This window comes from Oncorhynchus mykiss, chromosome 23 (genome assembly GCF_057628025.1).
Source record: "Oncorhynchus mykiss isolate SJ-2025 chromosome 23, ASM5762802v1, whole genome shotgun sequence".
NCBI classification, from domain to species: Eukaryota; Metazoa; Chordata; class Actinopteri; order Salmoniformes; family Salmonidae; genus Oncorhynchus; species Oncorhynchus mykiss.
Genome location: NC_143044.1, coordinates 28,410,402 through 28,431,668, shown reverse-complemented (window position 1 = coordinate 28,431,668; position 21,267 = coordinate 28,410,402). Strand labels below are relative to the sequence as shown.

The 21,267-nt window shown below is 45.8% G+C and overlaps 1 protein-coding gene across 6 annotated transcripts in view; it reads right to left on the bottom strand.

Moving 5' to 3' along the window:
• LOC110502687 (dystonin) overlaps positions 1-21,267 on the bottom strand; it is a 197,974-nt gene that overhangs the window by 46,398 nt on the left and 130,309 nt on the right. For all 6 annotated transcript variants that reach the window (XM_090217231.1, XM_090217232.1, XM_090217235.1 and 3 more), the window contains 11 exons: positions 20,810-21,018; positions 20,263-20,580; positions 20,007-20,173; positions 19,656-19,812; positions 17,688-17,814; positions 17,343-17,393; positions 16,702-16,937; positions 16,302-16,431; positions 15,848-16,047; positions 10,308-10,809; positions 8,625-10,093 (listed from right to left, as the gene is read on the bottom strand). In XM_090217231.1, the coding sequence (XP_090073357.1) occupies positions 8,625-10,093; positions 10,308-10,809; positions 15,848-16,047; positions 16,302-16,431; positions 16,702-16,937; positions 17,343-17,393; positions 17,688-17,814; positions 19,656-19,812; positions 20,007-20,173; positions 20,263-20,580; positions 20,810-21,018 (3,566 nt within the window). The remainder of the gene's footprint in view (positions 1-8,624; positions 10,094-10,307; positions 10,810-15,847; positions 16,048-16,301; positions 16,432-16,701; positions 16,938-17,342; positions 17,394-17,687; positions 17,815-19,655; positions 19,813-20,006; positions 20,174-20,262; positions 20,581-20,809; positions 21,019-21,267) is intronic.

Below are 21,267 nucleotides of genomic sequence, written 5' to 3'. Positions count from 1 at the left end.
CTTTCTGACTGGTCAGCACTGCAGCTTCTAGAAAGGAAAGCACGGCAATTAGTTGGAGCACAGCTGTGCAGCATCACACCAGACAGACTCACAGGCCAGGCTGGCGTACTAAACCCAATTCAGACCTAATGTAATCTGATAAACAAGACTAGCATCCCAGGAAACACTAATCAAAAGTGCCGTATTTATTTGGCCCAGTTGAAGGTAGAATCCACCCTGCAATGCTGGAGTTGGAGGAGACTATTTTGGGGTACCTGGGGGGAGGAGAAGCCCATGAGGTCAATTTCGGAGCATGCGGCTATAGCAGTTAACAGGCTCTCGATCTCGTCGTCCCCTATTTCTTGGTACGACCGTGGCTCACTGCCATTGGCCAAGCAGGCCTCCCTTTCCACTGACAGCAGGAAGTCCTCCAGGTCCTCCATGCTGTATTTCCGCGGTTCTATAGCTCCGTGGTGTTGCAAGTCAAACGGTTTAACACCCATATTTTGTCTACACTCTGGCCGCGGCCCAGAACCCACATAGGGCTCCGGCTGTGTGACAACCACGCTGACTAACTCACAGTCTGACTGGGAGGACATGTCCTCTAGCAGCTCGGCGGTGGGGAGCTCATCATAGCTCGTTAGCGTCCTGGAGACACCATTTTGAACCCTACTGGCTGATCTCGAGGACCTCCTGCCAGTTGAATCCCTACTGTTTGATCTTGAGGAGCGCCTGCCTGTGGAGTCCCTGTATTCCCCATTAGTGATGGTCAACACTGTTTCACTCAAGTCTGTCACACAGGTGTCATTCCCCTCCTGGGACTCCTGTACAGGGTTGTTGCTCTGTCCTGGGTTGTACAGTTCCCTGGGTATGTTGTCCCTGACTGGGGAGAAGGGGAACTCGTCCTGCCCTGAGCTGTGGGAGCAGCTTGGTTTTATCTCCCCAGATACGTGCATGGCCTCGGAGGAGGAGAGGCTCCTGGTGCCTGGGCGTGGTTTCCTGGAGGCCCGGTGGGAGCGGCGCTCCCTCTCTGCAGTGGGGCTGCACAGGCCTGAGTCCTCCTCTGATGTCAGGGAGTTGGTGACACTCCGTCCCCTCCTGCCACGGGTAAAACCATGGCTCGACCTATCCAGTCCGTCTGAACAGAGGGTGCCACTGCGACTGGCGTACTCCCCTATGTTAGTGGGAGCGAATGTCCTCCAGGATCGCCGATGGTGCGGGCGCTCCTTCTTCTCCCCTCCCTGCCCCAGACGAGTCTTAGGGAGTACCGTTCCCGCTCCCCTGATGATGTCACCATTCAGTTTCAGGCCATCAAAGACAGCACACTCCAGTCTAGCTGCCTCGCGAGTGCGGAGCTCAAATGCGCTGGAGGAGGTGAGGACTCCGTTGCCACACAGGCTGCTCATGTCCAGGGTGCGGTGTGTGTAGGGTAGGGTGCCAGTGAAGTGCCTGGAAGCCAGGCTACCCTTTGAGCCACAATCAATCTGCTCATTGAGACGGACAGTGTCATAGATGGATCTCTGGGGAACGTAGCAGTCATCAATGTTTAGGTCCTCCTCCTCCCCTTTTCCCACACAGGAGGGGTTCTGGCGGAGGCAGTCTGGTCTGCTAAGAGGTTTCCCCATCTTAAATCTAACTGCACTGACTCAGAGATAATAAAATAATACTAATGTGGTCTGAGGTACAGTATATGTTGTTTCAGTGCAAATATTTGCTGCTAAAGCAACAAGCCAAAAAATACTACTAAAAGTGCATGTTCAATATTCACTTTTTTAATTTACTTAATTTGCTATATCAAAACCAAGTTCTTATAAAATAAATAAATTAACAATTCACAATAATTGGTGCAATTACTTAAACAAATTCAGAATATATAAAACAGACCTAATAATCGTCATAATCCAAACAGTAAAAATAATGGACCTCAATAACACTAAAGCAACATATCACCCTCACTCAGAAAGTGCACCGGCTGTGCAATCAGTATCTGGAACCGTCCAATCCGTTCATTGAGTCACCTATCCTCAAAGAATTCCCTACTTGGTGCTGTCCTCCCCATTGTCAAAACGTCATTAGAATTGTTCTCCCTTAAAAGTGGTTATTTTATCCCTTAAATCCCGCTGGTATCCATGTAGGCTGTGGGAGAGCTTCAGTGCAAAGTGGCATATCCTGATACAAATCCACAGGGCTCTATGAAAACAAAGGGCGAGAAGAGCCGGTGCTCCTGGATAAACAAAAATGCCTGCCCTGCCTCTCTGGTGGTTCGCCCTGCAATGACAGACAGACACCCTCCTGGCAGAGAGGCTGCAGGCCCCGCCCCCGCTAGCTCATTATTCAGGCAACATCTGCCACAGAGGGCTGCTCCGGCACATGTTGATTGGTCGGACGCTTGACCCTTTTTTTCTCTAATTCTCCCCTTCTATCTCCACAGTGTGTCCTGGCACCATCACTCTCACTCTCTCTCTCTCTCTGACGGAGGGGATGGGAGAGGATGGGGGGAACACACAACAAGCAACTAGCTTTCCTCCTCTGAAGGAAGAAAACATTTAATCACACCAGACCAACAGGCAGCGGCAGCTCCCACTTTGGTGACATCACGCTGGGCTGAAATAGATCTCTATGTTTTCCCTTTTTTTCTGTTCCTTCTCTGTTGTTTTCCTGTGGATGGTTGCTGTGGACCCTGCAGATATTCTTAATTACTCTGGAATGCTGAGGGAGGCACAGGTCCCAGGTAATTTAACACCCACAGCTCTGCCAAATCCATGGCATGGTGTGTCTTTTTTATGGCGAGTGACCCGGGTCGTGTGAGAGAAGAAAGGAGGAATGAGAGAGAGGGATAATGAGAGGAATTAATTTTGTGTGCAGCACAGAAGGCTGACAACAGAAAGGAGTTGAACCATCCCAACTCCTTCCACCACCACGACCCCTTCCCACAATGAGAGGAGGAAAAAGGAGGAAGTCTCGCAGAGATAAATAAGCGGTTAAATAGATCTGTTGGGTTTAGAGAAAGGATATTCAGCAGCTGAATCCCACATCATTTTGACAAAATCCAGGGGTTGAATTAAGGGAGGGCAAAGTGTTCCTCTTTTCGTCCTCCTTTTCCTGCACCAAGGCTGTTTCCGTTATCCTGGCCCACACTAACTGGTTTGGCATTAGTAAACTGGGGGTTTTGATCTCCGAATTAGAAAAATGTGTCATCATGAGATTGATTTATTCACTAATGCCCATTCCAACCAACATAGGATACACCTTAACCAATCAAAATGACTCAAATATCTCCCTCGAAACCTATAGAGCACTTACACATAACTCTTATTACATTGCATGTGAGTAAAGTTATTCACAAGAACAGGCTATTCAGACCAAAGGTTGCAGAAGGGCCACATTTCTTTGTGACATCTTCTGCAGAAAAATCCCTTTCAACAGAACTACTCATCAGTCACTCCCAACAATGGGTGTGAATGAAACGAAAACCATTATAAAGGACTAGACAAAGAATTCAATGAGACAAATTCAAAAGCTTCTCTTGATTGTGTACAAGTGCACTCCTAGTGCATACAGGAACAAAATAATCTCTTAGGTGTCTTAGGTGAATCACAATCCCAAAACACAGGAAAAATGCAATGTGTCACCATGAAAATTGATCTGCCAATCCTAGCAAAAACAATGTGTTACCAACTCAGATCCTTCTGGTACATGTCTGGTGTCATGTTCCACCTTGGGGAGAGTGATTTGATTTGAGTGTATCATCATTGGGGTAAGTGAGCAAGCTGGGCTACACGATGGGGTCTCCCCAACGGCCCTTTTCCCCTCATCAACTTCAGTGAGAGGAATAGCTATGATTAATGAGAGAGAAATTCCTTTTAGGTTCATAGGAGACACTGATGTAACGTCTGAGTAGAAACTTTAAAAATACGCCCCAACACATCCCACCTCCCCAACCCCCAGCAGGTTTTGTCACTGAGCTGAGCTCACACTAACTATCACGAAGGACTACATACACCACATCTTTCCCAGCAAACCTTCCAGATCCCCTAACTACAACAACAATAAGAGTGAAACATTGGACTCGGGAGGGGAGGCTCTCACAAACCGTGACCTAAAATGGTAACGCAACAAAATGAGTTCACTTATTGCTGCCTTTTAATGTTTATTTCTTTCACAACAGCTGCCAATGAAACCCCAAAATAGACCAAGTACCAGATCTACGAATAAACCAAGCAGGATTATTATAGACCACATGAAACCCCTATTCACACTGCAGACATCCCATTACGTTCGGTCTCGGTCTGTGTCCACAGGTTTCCGAGCATCAAAACAGGTTTTTAGACACCAATTAGGAAATACCTTGTGCTGTAATGGAATTAAGTAGGGTTCTTTTGGGGATTCCTTATTTTCAGGGAACTTTTCTCAGAGAGAGTAGCTAGCGGCCTGAATGAGTACAATGGTGATTTTCCGCTAGCAGCTGACGTGTCTGTGTGCAGGCCTACCCAACGAGACTTAGAGATGGGACAATGTGAGGGTGATAAGGTGAGCACAACCAGCAGGGAACACGTTGCTCAGCAACAGCTGGTAGTAGTCAATATTATAGGATGGTTCATGGTTACCAATCAAACCCTCTTAAAAAACCCTATCAGAGCTCAGCTAAAATTGGCTTTTCATTTATCTGCATGTCCAGCTCTTATATTTAGCCTCACAATGAAGTGTTTTACCATTTTCTTTACTGGAGAACCAAGGCTACACGTAGAACACAAACAATTTGACAATTTAACAGTTGCATTAATGAGTTTTATTGATAAATGTCAACAACAAAAAATATGGTTTGCCAAAGCAAAAACCTGATAAAAATGTATTTATACGGGGCCTCCCGAGTGGCGTTGTCACGATCGTCGTATTGATGCATGATTTTTAATAAAGGACGGAAAAACACGAAGTACACTAACAAACAAACAAACAAACTAACAAGACGACCGTGACTGCTATCAAACGACTGTGCTAACATGCAACAACAATAACCCACGAACCACATTACAAAACAGGCTACCTAAATATGGTTCCCAATCAGAGACAACGACAAACACCTGCCACTGATTGAGAACCATATCAGGCCAAAACACAGAAACAGACTAACTAGACATGCAACTTAGAATGCCCGCTCATATCACACCCTGACTAAACAAAACATAGAAACAAACAACGCAAATAATGGTCGGAGTGTGACAGGCGTAGTGGTCTAAGGCACTGCATCGCAGTGCTTGAGGCATCACTACAGACCCGGTTTCAATCCCAGGCTGTGACTGGGAGTCCCATACAATTGTCCCAGCGTCGTCCCAGCGTCGTCCCAGCATCGTCCCAGTGTCGTCCGGGTTAGGGGAGGGTTTGGCCAGAGGGGATTTACTTGGCCTGCAGGCTGACTACGGTCGTCAGTTGAACAGTGTTTCCTCTGACACATTGGTACAGCTGGCTTCTGGGTTAAGTGGGTGGGTGTTAAGAAGCGCGGTTTGGCAGGTCATGTTTCAGAGGATGCATGACTCAACCTTCGCCTCTCCCGAGCGCGTTGGGGAGTTGTAGCGATGAGACAAGATCACAATTTGATATCACAAAAATGTTTTGTTTTATTTATATGAATGCTGTGAGTACAGAAATTGTTTGCTCACCAGGAAATGAAGATCCAACTAGTCAGTGACAACTGTGTGGAGTTTGTGACAGAATCTATGTGAATGTATTACAGTATTATAGACACTATGTCCCGGGATATCCTATGATTTTCTATGTAGAAGAACGACATTTGTGTAGCTTGTGAGTGTCATAGAGCAAAACATGTTACATGTGTTTTCGTGAGAGTCTCAACTTCTCATAGATAGATTTTAATAGCGTGTAGCTCAAACCATTCAGATTCTACAGACCTGGCCCGGGCACCTTGGGGATCCACCCTTGTCTCTCAAACCCTGCACTAGCTCAGTCCCCGTTAACCACACAGTCTCATGGTTTGTATCTACAGATGAAATAGACGAATCCAATGGAACAACCCAGACGTCTGTAGCTCAAAAACACAATGTGTAAAATGGGTTAACTTGCACAAAATTACATTATATATTATTATAATTCCAGCTACCATTCAGAACATTGACTGCAGTTCTACGAGACCTATATTTTCATATATTTTAAGGTATTTATCTAAAGGCTGATGTTTGTGAATGTACTTGTGATTAAATAAAAAAAAACATCATAACAAAATTTAACAAATTCCTTTGGCCTATATTTTCAAATAGATGTGTAATGCTGTAGTATGAAACATTTGGTTAAAAGTCATGTTTTGATATGATGCTTTCAGACAATAAATAACTTTTTTTTTCTTTCCCAAATCTGAATAGTTAATCCCCTTCCATCAACTCTAACAGCATTTACAGGCTTTTAGAATGCTTTATTATCCCACATCAAGTCATGTTTCATCCACCACTGATATACCAACAAAAGCCTTGATAATATTATGGCACAATTATGCTGTTGTTAGTGTTTCATTTATATTCTCTCATATCTTTCGTATTAAGATAGTGTTTTATAAAATAATTGTTGTTTTATTTCATAGAGAGCATAAAGACGTTTTACACATTCAAGCTAACATCAAAGGAAACTTGTTTGAAGGGAGAAAAACTCTGTAAATACAAAAACAATAATGTTGAATGATTAAAAACTCCTAGTAGTGGTAAATGTGTTGGTTGGAGAAGGAGTCTATAGAGTTCAGTATATGTAGGGGAGTGAATATTGCACTGCAGGAATATGGTTTCTGGCTAGTGGTTACTATTCTGGCTCCCTTTCCATTTCTGTAGAATCCAGATATTTCCAATACAGCGTAAGCATGTACTACTAGATGCCTTTATTGTTAACGGCAACGGTATGACATATAGTAACCACCACCTCAAGATGTTCCACAGCTAGAAAAGCAATGCCCTGTGTACTCTTAAATTCTACAGGGGAAAGTTCAAATTCAGGTAGGCTTATACAGCAAAGTCATGCACACCAACGATGAGCATCTAAAACCATCCACAGACAGGCTAACACAAACTTTAAGACTTTTAGTCAGCTCTTTCTAAAGAGGAAGAGCAGATGCTCAAACACCAGTGAATTAGCTGGTAGAGCTGAATAATGAAAAAAGCGTGTGTTCACTCTTTCATGCCAACGAGTGACCAGGTAAGACCACGCCAATTTTTGTTTATTATATATATATATATATATATATATATATATATTGTACTTTTAACCCCTTTTTCTCCCCAATTTCGTGGTATCCAATTGCAGTTACAGTCTTGTCCCATCGCTGCAACTCCCATACGAACTTGGGAGAGGCGAAACACGACCCCGCCAAGCCGCACTGCTTCTTGACACACTGCCCGCTTAACCCAGAAGCCAGCCACACCAATGTGTCAGAGGAAACACCGTACAGCTGGCGACCGAAGTCAGCGTGCATGCGCACGGCTGCCACAAGGAGTCGCTAGAGTGCGATAGGACAAGGACATCCCAGCCGGCCAAACCCTCCCCTAACCCAGACCACGCTGGGCCAATTGTGCACCGGCTCATGGGTCTCCTGGTCCCGGCTGGCTACTACACATTGAACCTGGATCTGTAGTGACGCCTCTAGCACTGTGATGCAGTGCCTTAGACCACTGCACCACTCGGGAGGCCCCACACTCATTCTTAAAGTGGAGGAGAGGGAGAGGGGAGCAGGAGTCAGGCTGGGTAATGCTCGTTACCCCAGGCCAGTGCAACATAGGACACCCCACTGGTTCTTAGCTGGTTCCTGGGTCGCCCGTCACCCACCCACCACAATGGCATCTGAGCAGGTCAGAGCTCTTTTGTCTGGACCAGATGCTCAACAACATACTGAAACAGTATTCCCCAGAGGAGGGTCACGCAGGTGGCCACCAGGCCCAAAAGAGAATTAGAGAGCCCTGTTGTTTAACTTACAATACCACTGGGGTTAATGCAGCAAAAAGCATCATGCAAAATCCCCATAGGAACTTACTGAATTAAGATAGTGATGTGGATTTATTTCCAGAGATTTCCGTGGAAACTTGAACAGTAGATCAGTAGATTGTGGGTGAAACTGAAATGTTCTTATGGTTTTCTACTGCACTTTGCACTTTGTTTATTGATGCTTTGTGTCTTTACTGTTTATCTGGTTTTAAAGTACTTTTATTTAATATGGTACTTGAACTTGCTGTATGTTTTTAAACTGTTGCAACCAAATTACCCAGTAATGGAATGTTTTGTTGTAGCGAGTTCAGTAAATCAAAATAATATTTTGGTGTAGGTGTAGCTCAAACAGACACTCAAGATCCTATGTTACTCCAGGTGTTATAAGTCTTACTAATGGTTATTTTAGGGTAGTACTGTATGTAAGGATGATATCTTTTTGGCAGGGTAATGTCATCCAGTTGAGTGATGTGGCTGGTGAAAGTGATAGCGCTAGAGTACAATAGTAAAGCATGAGCTGAAATAATATGATACCATAATGTAGCCAATGCGTAAGGCATTCAAAACCACAATTAATCACCATTAGTGGTGGCGACCAAGCTTGATAATACAGTATCAGCCTTTCCATTACATTTACTTTACTGTAAAATGTTAACAAAATGTAATCTTACCTTGAAAGCTTCCAACTGTTGGTTGATGACATCCGTCTCCATGCCAACTGACCCTTGACCCTCCTCCTTGACCTCAGCCCCGCCCAGTTTGTTAGTGAACTGCTGTAGCTTGGAGTAAAGCTCATTTAGACGGGTGAGTGTACTCCCCACCTCTTCCTCTCTCCCTTTGGCTCTGTCCATCAGCTTGCCACACTGCTTACTCAGAACATCCAGATCTCTCTTCAGCCCCAGAAGATCTGGGGAGGCCTCAGTTTCCAGCATCTTCTTACATCTGTCCTCTCCTCGAGCCGTGTCTGCCATCAGCTCCTGCAGTTTCTCCACAAAGACCTTGATGCCGCCCTGCTGCTCATTCAGAGTGGCCAGTTCGCGGCCCACAGGAGCCATGCTGTCAAGCTCATCATCTAAATCTGCGAAGCGGGTGAACATCTCGCGGATGTTGGTCTGGAACTGCCCGATGCCCTGCAGCTTGCCCTCCAAGGTGGAGCAAGTCTTCCCTACATCCTTGCTGAGGGAGCCGTACTCTTTCTCCAGGCTGTCGGCCTGAAGGAGGAGGTCTGTCACCCCGTCAGCTTCGGGGACGTCGGCCACCAGGCCCTGGGCAAGGCTCTTCAGGTGCTCCAGCTGTGTGTTGACCCCATCCAGGCTCTTCTGCTGGGCCTTCATGCTGATCAGGTTCTTGTTGCTGTAGGCCTGGACCCCCAGTGATGTGTGGGCATCTAGCTGCTTCTTAGCCCCTGCCAGCTGGCCCTTGGCCTCTTTGTGGGTGTCGTTGAACTCCTTCAGCCTCTGTGAGATCTTGTCCAGAGAATCCCTCTTGTTCTGGACCCTCTCTGTGACCCGGTCAACGCTCTGCCCAATGGCCGCCTTCTCCTCCCTGACGGCCTCTGTGTCTGCATTGGCCACCTCCAGGAGGCTTTCGGCTGCAGTGTTCAGCTGCGCCACCAGGCCTCTGTGTTTGTCCACGTCCTTCTGGATGGCCTTCAGCTGGGAGATTGAGCTCTCCACCTCCGCTGGGTCCACGCTGAGCCTGACGCTACCCTCCCTGACCTCACTCTCCTGGACCCAAGACTGGAGCTTCTCAGCATGCTCGTGATACTTCTGGGCCCTCTGCAGCGCCCCCTGGAGCTTATCCTGGCGCTCGGATGAGCTCTTCTTCACGTCGTCCCAGTTGGAACGCAATGTGGCCAGCTGGCCCTGCAGCGCCACCTTCTCTGCCCCATCTGTGTTCTGGAGTAGGGTCTCCCCCTCCCTGACGATGGTGCTGTATGGGTCCTTATGTTCACTTAGGGCCTTCTGCAGGGTACTGTGCTCTTTCAGGCTTTGCTGAAGGTTCTCCACCTGGGCTGAGACTGCCTGGGATTTAGACTGCTCCTGGAGCGTCTCATTCATCCACCGCTGGAAGTCTTTGGAGGTCTGGTGGAACTGCTGGGAGCTTGCGAAGGCCGAGTTCAGCTGCTGGATCCGCTTCACTAAAAAAGAGCATATACATTAATGTCATTAAGTGGCAGAGGAACAAAGCATACATTTATCATTCAGAATGACAATGTCTACCTCATCATGAAACTCCTTCAATGGCTGTCAAAGTTTCAGACATTAAACCACAGTACAGCCTGAAGCTTCTCGTTAAAGAGAAAAAAAACATATAATGTAAAAAAATGAAAGCAAATGAAATCAAAGCCAAACCTGCTTTGTCCTCCAACTGTTTGAAGGGCTTGGTGACCACCTCCAGCTGCCTGGCTAGGTCTGTTTTCAGGTAGTCCTCAGTGACCAGGGCAGAGAGCTCCAAGCAGAGGGTCTCAGCCGCTTTCAGTCTCTTCCTCTCCTCCCTCAGCTGGCCAGAGATGGTGTTAGCCTCTTCCAGCTGCTTCTTCACCACGTCAGGCTGACTGCTAAGGGCCTGCTGGCTGTTGAGCCGGGTCTCCAGTGAGGCGGCGCTCTGGCTCAAGCTCCTCAGCAGATCCTGGAACTGGGCCGTCTTCCCCACGGCCTGGTCGATGAGGCCGGCTCGCTGTCTCAGCTGCCCAGTCAGGCCCTGCCATTTCTGGGTGACGGCGGCCAGTTGGTCCTTCACCACCTTCCCACCAGAGGAGGGGTCCTGCTTGGCTGAGGTGCTCAGGATAGCAGCAGCAGCCTCATTAAGCTGGTCATACTGTGGCTTACGGCTGTCAAACTCGTTCAGGAGGATCTAGGAGGGACAAGTCAATATGATAATAAATAGTAAATGTTGGTGTTTAATAATGCATATAATGTGCAAAATGGTTCAACCCTTTTAATACCCTTTTAATCGATCTCTCCAAGATCGCATAGCAGTTCAGACTTGTCGTGTCCTGTATATATATATACATTTACAACTTTTTTCACATACATTTTATTTTTATTTTCCATCAACTCATCTTCAAAACACTCTCCTGCCTCACCCGCCTCACCAATTTATATTTATAAAAAAGTATTATTTACCTCAGATCTGTAATCCTCCAAGAAGCTAGCCAGAAACCCCAAGAAGCTAGCCAGAAACTAGCCAGAAGCTAGCCAGGAGCTAGCCCAGAAGCTAATCCAGAAGCTAATCAGAAGCTAGTTAGCTTCTTTACTGGCAAATCGTTAGTATTCAGCTAACCACGGTTTGTGGTCATCGGCTATCCTTTGGCTCGAAAATCTATCGAAAATCTATCGCCAGTTTTGTACGGCGCAGCGCGGCTCGGAACGGAACATACCGGACCAATTTTTCTCTCCATGTCCCTGGATTTCGACTGCTCTCTGGACATTCATGCCCGGATCTCACAGCTAGCTAGCTGCTATCCGTGTGACAATCGGCTTTCGTCGATTCCGGAGCAAGCATCGGTTGTTCCGGTGCTAGCCAGCTCCGTCAATCACTCCTGAGTTCCATCGTTCACTCCTGGGCTGCGGTCACCTATCCGGACCCGTTTTGCTGCCTACGCGGAGCCCCACCGGGCCTTCACAACTGGACTGCCGACGTTATCTACCTGAAGGAGATCCGGCTGGCTCCTCCGTCGCGACGTTACCTGAACGCCCATCTGCGGCCCGCTAACCGTTAGCTGTCTTACCGGCTGCTATCTGAATAGACAATCGGACAATTTATTTATTTTTATTATTATTATGTTTTCTTCTCGGGCCTCTATAACTATATCTATTGTTCTTATTTTTGTTGTTGTTGTGTGATTTGGATTAATCCCCTCTACCACACGGAACCCCACTAATCTACTGACCGAACGCAAGAGGTGGCTAACAACAGACTCCAACCTATGCTAGCTTGCTACCGATGGCCTGGCTAGCTGTCTAAATCGCCGTGACCCTCAACCAACCTCTCCACTCACTGGACCCTTTTGATCACTCGACTAAGCATGCCTCTCCTTAATGTCAATATGTCTTGTCCATTGCTGTTCTGGTTAGTGTTTATTGGCTTATTTCACTGTAGAGCCTCTAGTCCTGCTCACTATACCTTATCCAACCTATTAGTTCCACCACCCACACATGCGATGACATCTCCTGGTTTCAATGATGTTTCTAGAGACAATATCTCTCTCTTCATCACTCAATACCTAGGTTTACCTCCACTGTATTCACATCCTACCTTACCTTTGTCTGTACATTATACCTTGATGCTATTTTATCGCCCCCAGAAACCTCCTTTTACTCTCTGTTCCAGACGTTCTAGACGACCAATTCTTTTTGCTTTTAGCCGCACCCTTATTCTACTCCTCCTATGTTCCTCTGGCGATGTAGAGGTGAATCCAGGCCCTGCAGTGCCTAGCTCCACTCCTATTCCCCAGGCGCTCTCTTTTGACGACTTCTGTAACCGTAATAGCCTTGGTTTCATGCATGTTAACATTAGAAGCCTCCTCCCTAAGTTTGTTCTATTCACTGCTTTAGCACACTCTGCCAACCCGGATGTTCTAGCTGTGTCTGAATCCTGGCTTAGGAAGACCACCAAAAATTCAGACATTTTAATTCCAAACTACAACATTTTCAGACAAGATAGAACTGCCAAAGGGGGCGGTGTTGCAATCTACTGCAAAGATAGCCTGCAGAGTTCTGTCCTACTATCCAGGTCTGTACCCAAACAATTTGAACTTCTACTTTTAAAAATCCACCTCTCTAAAAACAAGTCTCTCACCGTTGCCGCCTGCTATAGACCACCCTCTGCCCCCAGCTGTGCTCTGGACACCATATGTGAACTGATTGCCCCCCATCTATCTCCAGAGCTCGTGCTGCTAGGCGACCTAAACTGGAACATGCTTAACACCCCAGCCATCCTACAATCTAAACTTGATGCCCTCAATCTCACACAAATTATCAATGAACCTACCAGGTACCTCCCCAAAGCCTTAAACACGGGCACCCTCATAGATATCATCCTAACCAACTTCCCCTCTAAATACACCTCTGCTGTCTTCAACCAAGATCTCAGCGATCACTGCCTCATTGCCTGCATCAGTAATGGGTCAGCGGTCAAACAACCTCCTCTCATCACTGTAAAACGCTCCCTGAAACACTTCAGCGAGCAGGCCTTTCTAATCGACCTGGCCGGGGTATCCTGGAAGGATATTGACCTCATCCCGTCAGTAGAGGATGCCTGGATATTTTAAAAAAATGCCTTCCTTACCATCTTAAATAAACATGCCCCATTCAAGAAATTTAGAACCAGGAACAGATATAGCCCGTGGTTCTCCCCAGACCTGACTGCCCTTAACCAACACAAAAACATCCTATGGCGTTCTGCATTAGCATCGAACAGCCCCCGTGATATGCAGCTGTTCAGGGAAGCTAGAAACCATTATACACAGGCAGTTAGAAAAGCCAAGGCTAGCTTTTTCAAGCAGAAATTTGCTTCTTGCAACACTAACTCAAAAAAGTTCTGGGACACTGTAAAGTCCATGGAGAATAAGAACACCTCCTCCCAGCTGCCCACTGCACTGAAGATAGGAAACACTGTCACCACTGATAAATCCACCATAATTGAGAATTTCAATAAGCATTTTTCTACGGCTGGCCATGCTTTCCACCTGGCTACTCCTACCCCTGTCAACAGCACTGCACCCCCAACAGCAACTCGCCCAAGCCTTCCCCATTTCTCCTTCTCCCAAATCCATTCAGCTGATGTTCTGAAAGAGCTGCAAAATCTGGACCTCTACAAATCAGCCGGGCTAGACAATCTGGACCCTTTCTTTCTAAAATTATCTGCCGAAATTGTTGCCACCCCTATTACTAGCCTGTTCAACCTCTCTTTCGTGTCGTCTGAGATTCCCAAAGATTGGAAAGCATCTGCGGTCATCCCCCTCTTCAAAGGGGGGGACACTCTTGACCCAAACTGCTACAGACCTATATCTATCCTACCATGCCTTTCTAAGGTCTTCGAAAGCCAAGTCAACAAACAGATTACCGACCATTTCGAATCTCACCATACCTTCTCTGCTATGCAATCTGGTTTCAGAGCTGGTCATGGGTGCACCTCAGCCACGCTCAAGATCCTAAACGATATCTTAACCGCCATCGATAAGAAACATTACTGTGCAGCCGTATTCATTGATCTGGCCAAGGCTTTCGACTCTGTCAATCACCACATCCTCATCGGCAGACTCAACAGCCTTGGTTTCTCAAATGATTGCCTCGCCTGGTTCACCAACTACTTCTCCGATAGAGTTCAGTGTGTCAAATCGGAGGGTCTGTTGTCCGGACCTCTGGCAGTCTCTATGTGGGTGCCACAGGGTTCAATTCTTGGACCGACTCTCTTCTCTGTATACATCAATGAGGTCGCTCTTGCTGCTGGTGAGTCTCTGATCCACCTCTACGCAGACGACACCATTCTGTATACTTCCGGCCCTTCTTTGGACACTGTGTTAACAACCCTCCAGGCAAGCTTCAATGCCATACAACTCTCCTTCCATGGCCTCCAATTGCTCTTAAATACAAGTAAAACTAAATGCATGCTCTTCAACCGATCGCTACCTGCACCTACCCGCCTGTCCAACATCACTACTCTGGACGGCTCTGACTTAGAATACGTGGACAACTACAAATACTTAGGTGTCTGGTTAGACTGTAAACTCTCCTTCCAGACCCATATCAAACATCTCCAATCCAAAGTTAAATCTAGAATTGGCTTCCTATTTCGCAACAAAGCATCCTTCACTCATGCTGCCAAACATACCCTTGTAAAACTGACCATCCTACCAATCCTCGACTTTGGCGATGTCATTTACAAAATAGCCTCCAATACCCTACTCAACAAATTGGATGCAGTCTATCACAGTGCAATCCGTTTTGTCACCAAAGCCCCATATACTACCCACCATTGCGACCTGTACGCTCTCGTTGGCTGGCCCTCGCTTCATACTCGTCGCCAAACCCACTGGCTCCATGTCATCTACAAGACCCTGCTAGGTAAAGTCCCCCCTTATCTCAGCTCGCTGGTCACCATTGCATCTCCCACCTGTAGCACACGCTCCAGCAGGTATATCTCTCTAGTCACCCCCAAAACCAATTATTTCTTTGGCCGCCTCTCTTTCCAGTTCTCTGCTGCCAATGACTGGAACGAACTACAAAAATCTCTGAAACTGGAAACACTTATCTCCCTCACTAGCTTTAAGCACCAACTGTCAGAGCAGCTCACAGATTACTGCACCTGTACATAGCCCACCTATAATTTAGCCCAAACAACTACCTCTTTCCCAACTGTATTTAATTAATTAATTAATTTTGCTCCTTTGCACCCCATTATTTTTATTTCTACTTTGCACATTCTTCCATTGCAAAACTACCATTCCAGTGTTTTACTTGCTATATTGTATTTACCTTGCCACCATGGCCTTTTTTGCCTTTACCTCCCTTCTCACCTAATTTGCTCACATTGTATATAGACTTGTTTATACTGTATTATTGACTGTATGTTTGTTTTACTCCATGTGTAACTCTGTGTCGTTGTATCTGTCGAACTGCTTTGCTTTATCTTGGCCAGGTCGCAATTGTAAATGAGAACTTGTTCTCAACTTGCCTACCTGGTTAAATAAAGGTAAAATAAAAAATAAATAAATAAATCTTAATCATCTTGATTTTGACTAATTCTGGCAAGCCTCAACATTTGGCCTGCAGACAAAACAATGACTGTCTTTAACATTAGCTTACGTGTGAAGTAGGTGACATTGACATTGAACTGTACATGGTGGTAATAATTTCAACACTAACTAATATGTCCCATAGTGAAGTACCTGGACTTGCTGCCTCTGTGTGTTGAGCATGTTGGGGTCCATGGAGAGGGGCCCCAGGACACTGAGCATCATCTCCTTCTCTGAGAGCCACTGGCGGAGCTGTGGCTCAGTGGTCTGGAACACGTCCAGGTTTCTGTTGGACTCCTCCAGTTGCTGCTTCCTGTCCTCCACCGACCCGCTTACATCCGCCCAGGCAGCATCTGAGGAACAAACATCAGTCAGCACAAAACACCCTGGCAACTTGAACTTTGCACAGCCCCTACTGATTAGGTCTTAGCTGTATGAGTCTGCCAAGTCTGTAGGTGTGGGGGAGGCCAGGTATTCTGTCATGAAGCCTTGGAAAAGGGGGAGCGGTTGACTGGACTGGACTGACCCCGGGTAAAGCTCTCTGCATTGATGCAGTAGATATTAAAACATTTGGAGACAAACAGATGGGATGCTGCATACTGCATACCTATCTGTGCCAGCATCTGCTTCCATTTGGCTGCTTCAGGAGAGTCTGGGTGTTTCTCAATCAGATGGAGGAGCTTCTCTCTCAGCTTCTGGAGCTGCTCGTGCTTTTGTTTCATGTCCTCCTCAAAGGCCTGAGGAAAATAGAGATATAGTGCTTTACTAAAACCATCATACATTTCATTCATTGGCTCTTCATGCACTCTGAAATGCACAGAGTAGAGACAAGAGGCACCTGCCTAAAACATTGGCTTCCCACAGAGCATTTTGCATACCAATAATACTGTGAGATATTTCATATGATACCACTGGATGTACTAAACCACTACTATAATAAGCCATATGCACAACAACTATTACAATGTAGAAACAGTCTATGCAGACCAGGCCTTGGCTGAATCTACCTTCTGTTGCTCCAGTTGTGTTTTCATGGCGTCTTTCTCTGTGGACGCAGAGTTCCAGGATGCTGTTGTCTTCTTCATGTCCTTCAGCCATGTTATCATGGCATCTGTCTCCTTCTGGGCCTCTGCCATCTGCTGCACCAGGCCAGAGAGCTCTGCAGCCCGGTCCTTCAGTAGTTCTCCCAGGCTCTCGTGGCCCTCATTGATATACGACATATTCTGCTGTACCACCATCAGCTCTGTGGGTGGTTAGAGGTTAGAGTGTTAGACATCAGCCAGTTTACCTTTTATAACAACAATGACTTGGACAAGGCACTGCTGTAAGCAGTTACAGCACTACTGGAAATGGTCACATCAAAAATTAGTTTGTGAATTTAGTCTGTGAATTTTTTTTGCAGTGTGGTCTAAACACAGCTGGTTTGAAATGGGTTTTCATGCTATTGAAGGTATATTGAAAATACATTGGAATGTAAAAAGAATGGGACATTTCCAGTAGAGAGAATCAAGGATAAGTACAAGACGAGGCTAAAACAGACCATTTCTACCGGACAAGCCATTAAATGATAAGTTGTTATGATAATGTACAGGTCTGGAACACTGTGTTGATACATTCCTAACATGACACACTGGTAAAGAAAAAGTACCTTTATTGGTTAGGTAGGCATGGTTTCCGGGGCCACCACCGTTAGCAACGGCTGATCGCAAAACAAACAAATACATAAGATCATGCTTATTTGTTAAGTACAAATGTCAAAAGCAAACTAGACTCTATTGGGTTGTCATACAGGAAAAAGATCATTGTATGATCACTGTGGTTACATTGAGATCAGGGTCATGTTCAGTACAGTACAGCGTAGCAAAACGTGTTGCAACAGAAAACGGGTATCTCCCGTTTCATTGTTTTCTCATTCCCGAACACAACCATTTGCTTAAAAATATCTCTAACAAACTGCTTTGAGATAATCAAACCTTCTGAAAACATACAGTACCTGACTTGTGTGACATCTTGGTCTTGGCTGGAGATGTGAGAACACTTATGAAGCTACATAGCGCAGATCCTTTGCTATTTATATCTTGGACAGCAGAGCCTTTGGTTGTCCATTCCTCCATTAGAGCCTGAAAAGAGATCAATCAAACCAATAACATAGTTTACACAACACTGTCCCGAATAGGGCTGCAATTTGCATGGCTACATTGAGAGAACACTGAATGACTCTGTCTTGACTGTTTATTGTAAGAAGCAGGGCCAAGCTAAATATATTTGGAGCAATGCAGCATCAAGACTAAAAATTTCCTCAAAGGAAACCCTTTCCAATGTCAAGTCCTGATTAATTTCATTTTAAACTGTGATTTTTCGCATGGTACAAACAAATTATTCAATATGCAAATGTATATTAAGTGTGGAGGGATTTGTGTTTTAATCTTTGATGTTTGACCTATTTACTTATGGTTCGTTACTCTCTTCTTGTCTTTTATCTTTTTTCTGTGACACACTGTACCAGTTCATCTCTGATTGGAAGTTTTTTTCTGGCAGAGAGTCAGTTATTTAGTGTTTGACTCCCTGACGGGTCCTATGTTAAACACTTACCATCCTTTTATTACTTTGGCATGGAAACTACTGTGAAATCAGGGAGGACAAAATAGTGATATATCGCACCGCACTCCTCTTACTCCATTACAAAAACACATTAAGTGCCAAACCTGTGACGTGTGTAATATGACAGAAAAACATGAGCGCCAGGTAGCCTAGATGTTCGGCGGTGGAGAAAATATTTGTGGAATATACTCAGCCTTGTCTCAGGGTAGTAAGTTGGTGGTCTGTTGATATCCCTCTTGTGGTGTGGGGGCTGTGCTTTGGCAAAGTGGGTGGGGTTATATCCTGCCTGGTTGGCCCTGTCCGGGTGTATCATTGGATGAGGCCACAGTGTCGTCGTCGTCGTGTCCTCCCCCCCCCCCCCCCCCCCCCCGTCTTATCTGGTGTCCTGTGTGAATTTAAGTATGCTCCCTCTAATTCCTCTCTCTCCCCTCCTGGAGGACCTGGAGCATGCCTCTGGACTACCTGCCCTGATGACTCCTTGCTGTCCCCAGTACACCTGGTCGTGCTGCTGCTCCAGTTTCAACTGTTTTGACTGCGGCTATGGAACCCTGACCTGTTCACCGGACGTGCTACCTTGTCCCAGACCTGCTTTTTTCGACTCTTCTCTCTCACTATTGCACCTGCTGTCTCGACCTCTGAATGCTCGGCTATGAAAAGCCAACTGACATTTACTCCTGAGGTAATGTTGCACCCTCTACAACCACTGTGATTATTATTTGACCCTGCTGGTCATCTATGAACGTTTGAACATCTTGAAGAACAATTTAGCCTTAATGGCCATATACTCTTATAATGTCCACCCGGCACAACCATAAGATAACTGGCCACCCCTCAGAGCCTGGTTCCTCTCTAGGTTTCTTCCTAGGTTCCTACCTTTCTAGTGAGATTTACCTAGCCACTGTGTTCCTACATCTGCATTGTTTGCTGTTTGGGGTTTTAGGCTGGGTTACTGTATAGCACTTTGTGATATCTGCTAATTTAAAAATGGCTTTATATATAAATAAAATTGCAAAATAAATGTGAGAGCATTGGGCCAGTAACCGAGAGATTGCTGGTTCAAATCCCAGAGCCAACTAGGTGAAAAATAAGCCAATGTGCCCTTGAGCAAAGCACTTAATCATAATTACTCCTGTACATTGCTCTGGATAAGAGCGTCTGCTAAATTACTCAACCTAAAAAATGTAACATAAGGCATTCAAGGCCATTTGAAGAACAAGCTCCACATTCACCTGCACCTTTGTAACATAGCTATGCAGTTGTCCTTCTTTGCACTAAGAACAAAGGTAGAACATACCATTTCCATAATGCAAATAAGTAAGGGGGGCTATCTAGTACCAGACCAGTCTGCCTGCTCACTCACATTGACTCTCTGCAGGTCATTCAATAGACTCTGTTCACTGCTGGTTGGCTGAACCACAGGGACTTTCTCTGTTGTCTCCTCCAGCCACGTCCTGAGAGCTCCGGCTGCATCCCTGAAGTCTCCCAGCTGGTCCTGGCAGGAAGACACCTCCTCCTCTCTGTGTTGTAAAAGGGAGAAGACAACCACATTCACATCACATCACAGAGACATATAAAATATGCCAAAACATGACTGTCAACTGGCGAGATAAAATAATGATGTTTCTTCTGTGTCAAATGAGGACAAGTATCCCCACAAGTAGATTGTACATGAGGATCAGCAGGTAGCTCTGCTACCGTCATCTTCACGTACTTCTCTTTCACAGTGTCTTTGAAGGCATTGAAGTTGTTGGAGAGGTTGTCAATCTTTCCCTGAATCTGGGCCATGCTTCCCTCTGGACCCATATTGGACAGCTCCTTTGACAGCTTTTGCAGTATTTCCACATCCTTGGCATGTTCAGCCAACTCAGTGTTAGTGTCCTACAGAAACATTAGAACAGTTAGAACAATTGGAAGATCACTATTGAGCAATGTGTGGTTGAAAATAAGCATTAAATTAACATATTTACCTGCATGAGCTGCGAGAGCTCGTTGACATTTTTCCCTGGCCCGTCTGTTTCGGAGAGGGCCTGTGAGCGCTTGAGCACAAACTGCTGCACCTTGTCCGAGGTCTTCTCGAACTCCTCCACCTTGTCCTTCAGCTGCTCCAGCTGCTCCATTTTCTGCTTGTGCTTGTCACAGGTGTCAGAGAAGCGCTGTGACAGGGCGTCCATTTTGGACTGCAGCAGAGCCGCGGCGGAGGGGTCAGCTGTCTCCACAAATTTCTTCACCTTGGCCTTCATGGCCGAGATGCTACTCTGGCGACTGGAAATATCCTGCTCCAGAGCCTTGAAGAAAAACACAACGGATGACAAATATTTATTTTAGAGACATTTGAATGTTTTTCAATGTTTTTATAGTTCAGGTTTCATCATCTGTCGAAGATCATAAAGAGACAAATTCCAAATGAATGGTTGAGCCAAAATAACCAGTTACAGTAAGGTGAATGAATATATGGTGAAATGGCTATTTGACTGGTAAAAACAGTGACACAAAGTTAATGTTTACAGTACATACGGCCCCGTTGCTCAGCACATCTCCAATGGCTGCTGAATCCAGAGGGACGTGTCCTTTCTCCTTCACACTCTCCTCTACTCCCTCCATCCAGCTCATCATCTCATCCAGGCCATCCTGGACACTCAGGGAGCGGGTCAGGGTGATCTGAAGCTTCTCATTACGATCACTCACTGACTTGGACAGGTTGTCATACCTTTCCACAATATCATCTGAAAGCAAAGACACAATGTAATGGTTTTAGGGTCAATGCTTAGCAATGGTAAAAGTTCATACCACTTGGAAATGATGAGCAAATCAAGTCAGGGTTTTCACTGTTCTCTCTGTTCTACCTTTCTGCTAAGGTCAAACATATGGAAAATATTACTGTATCATAAATATACAGCACATACAAAAAATACTTTTGAGTCGGCCAAGCGCAATATCATTAGGGACAAGGTAAAACATTTTTACATTCAGCA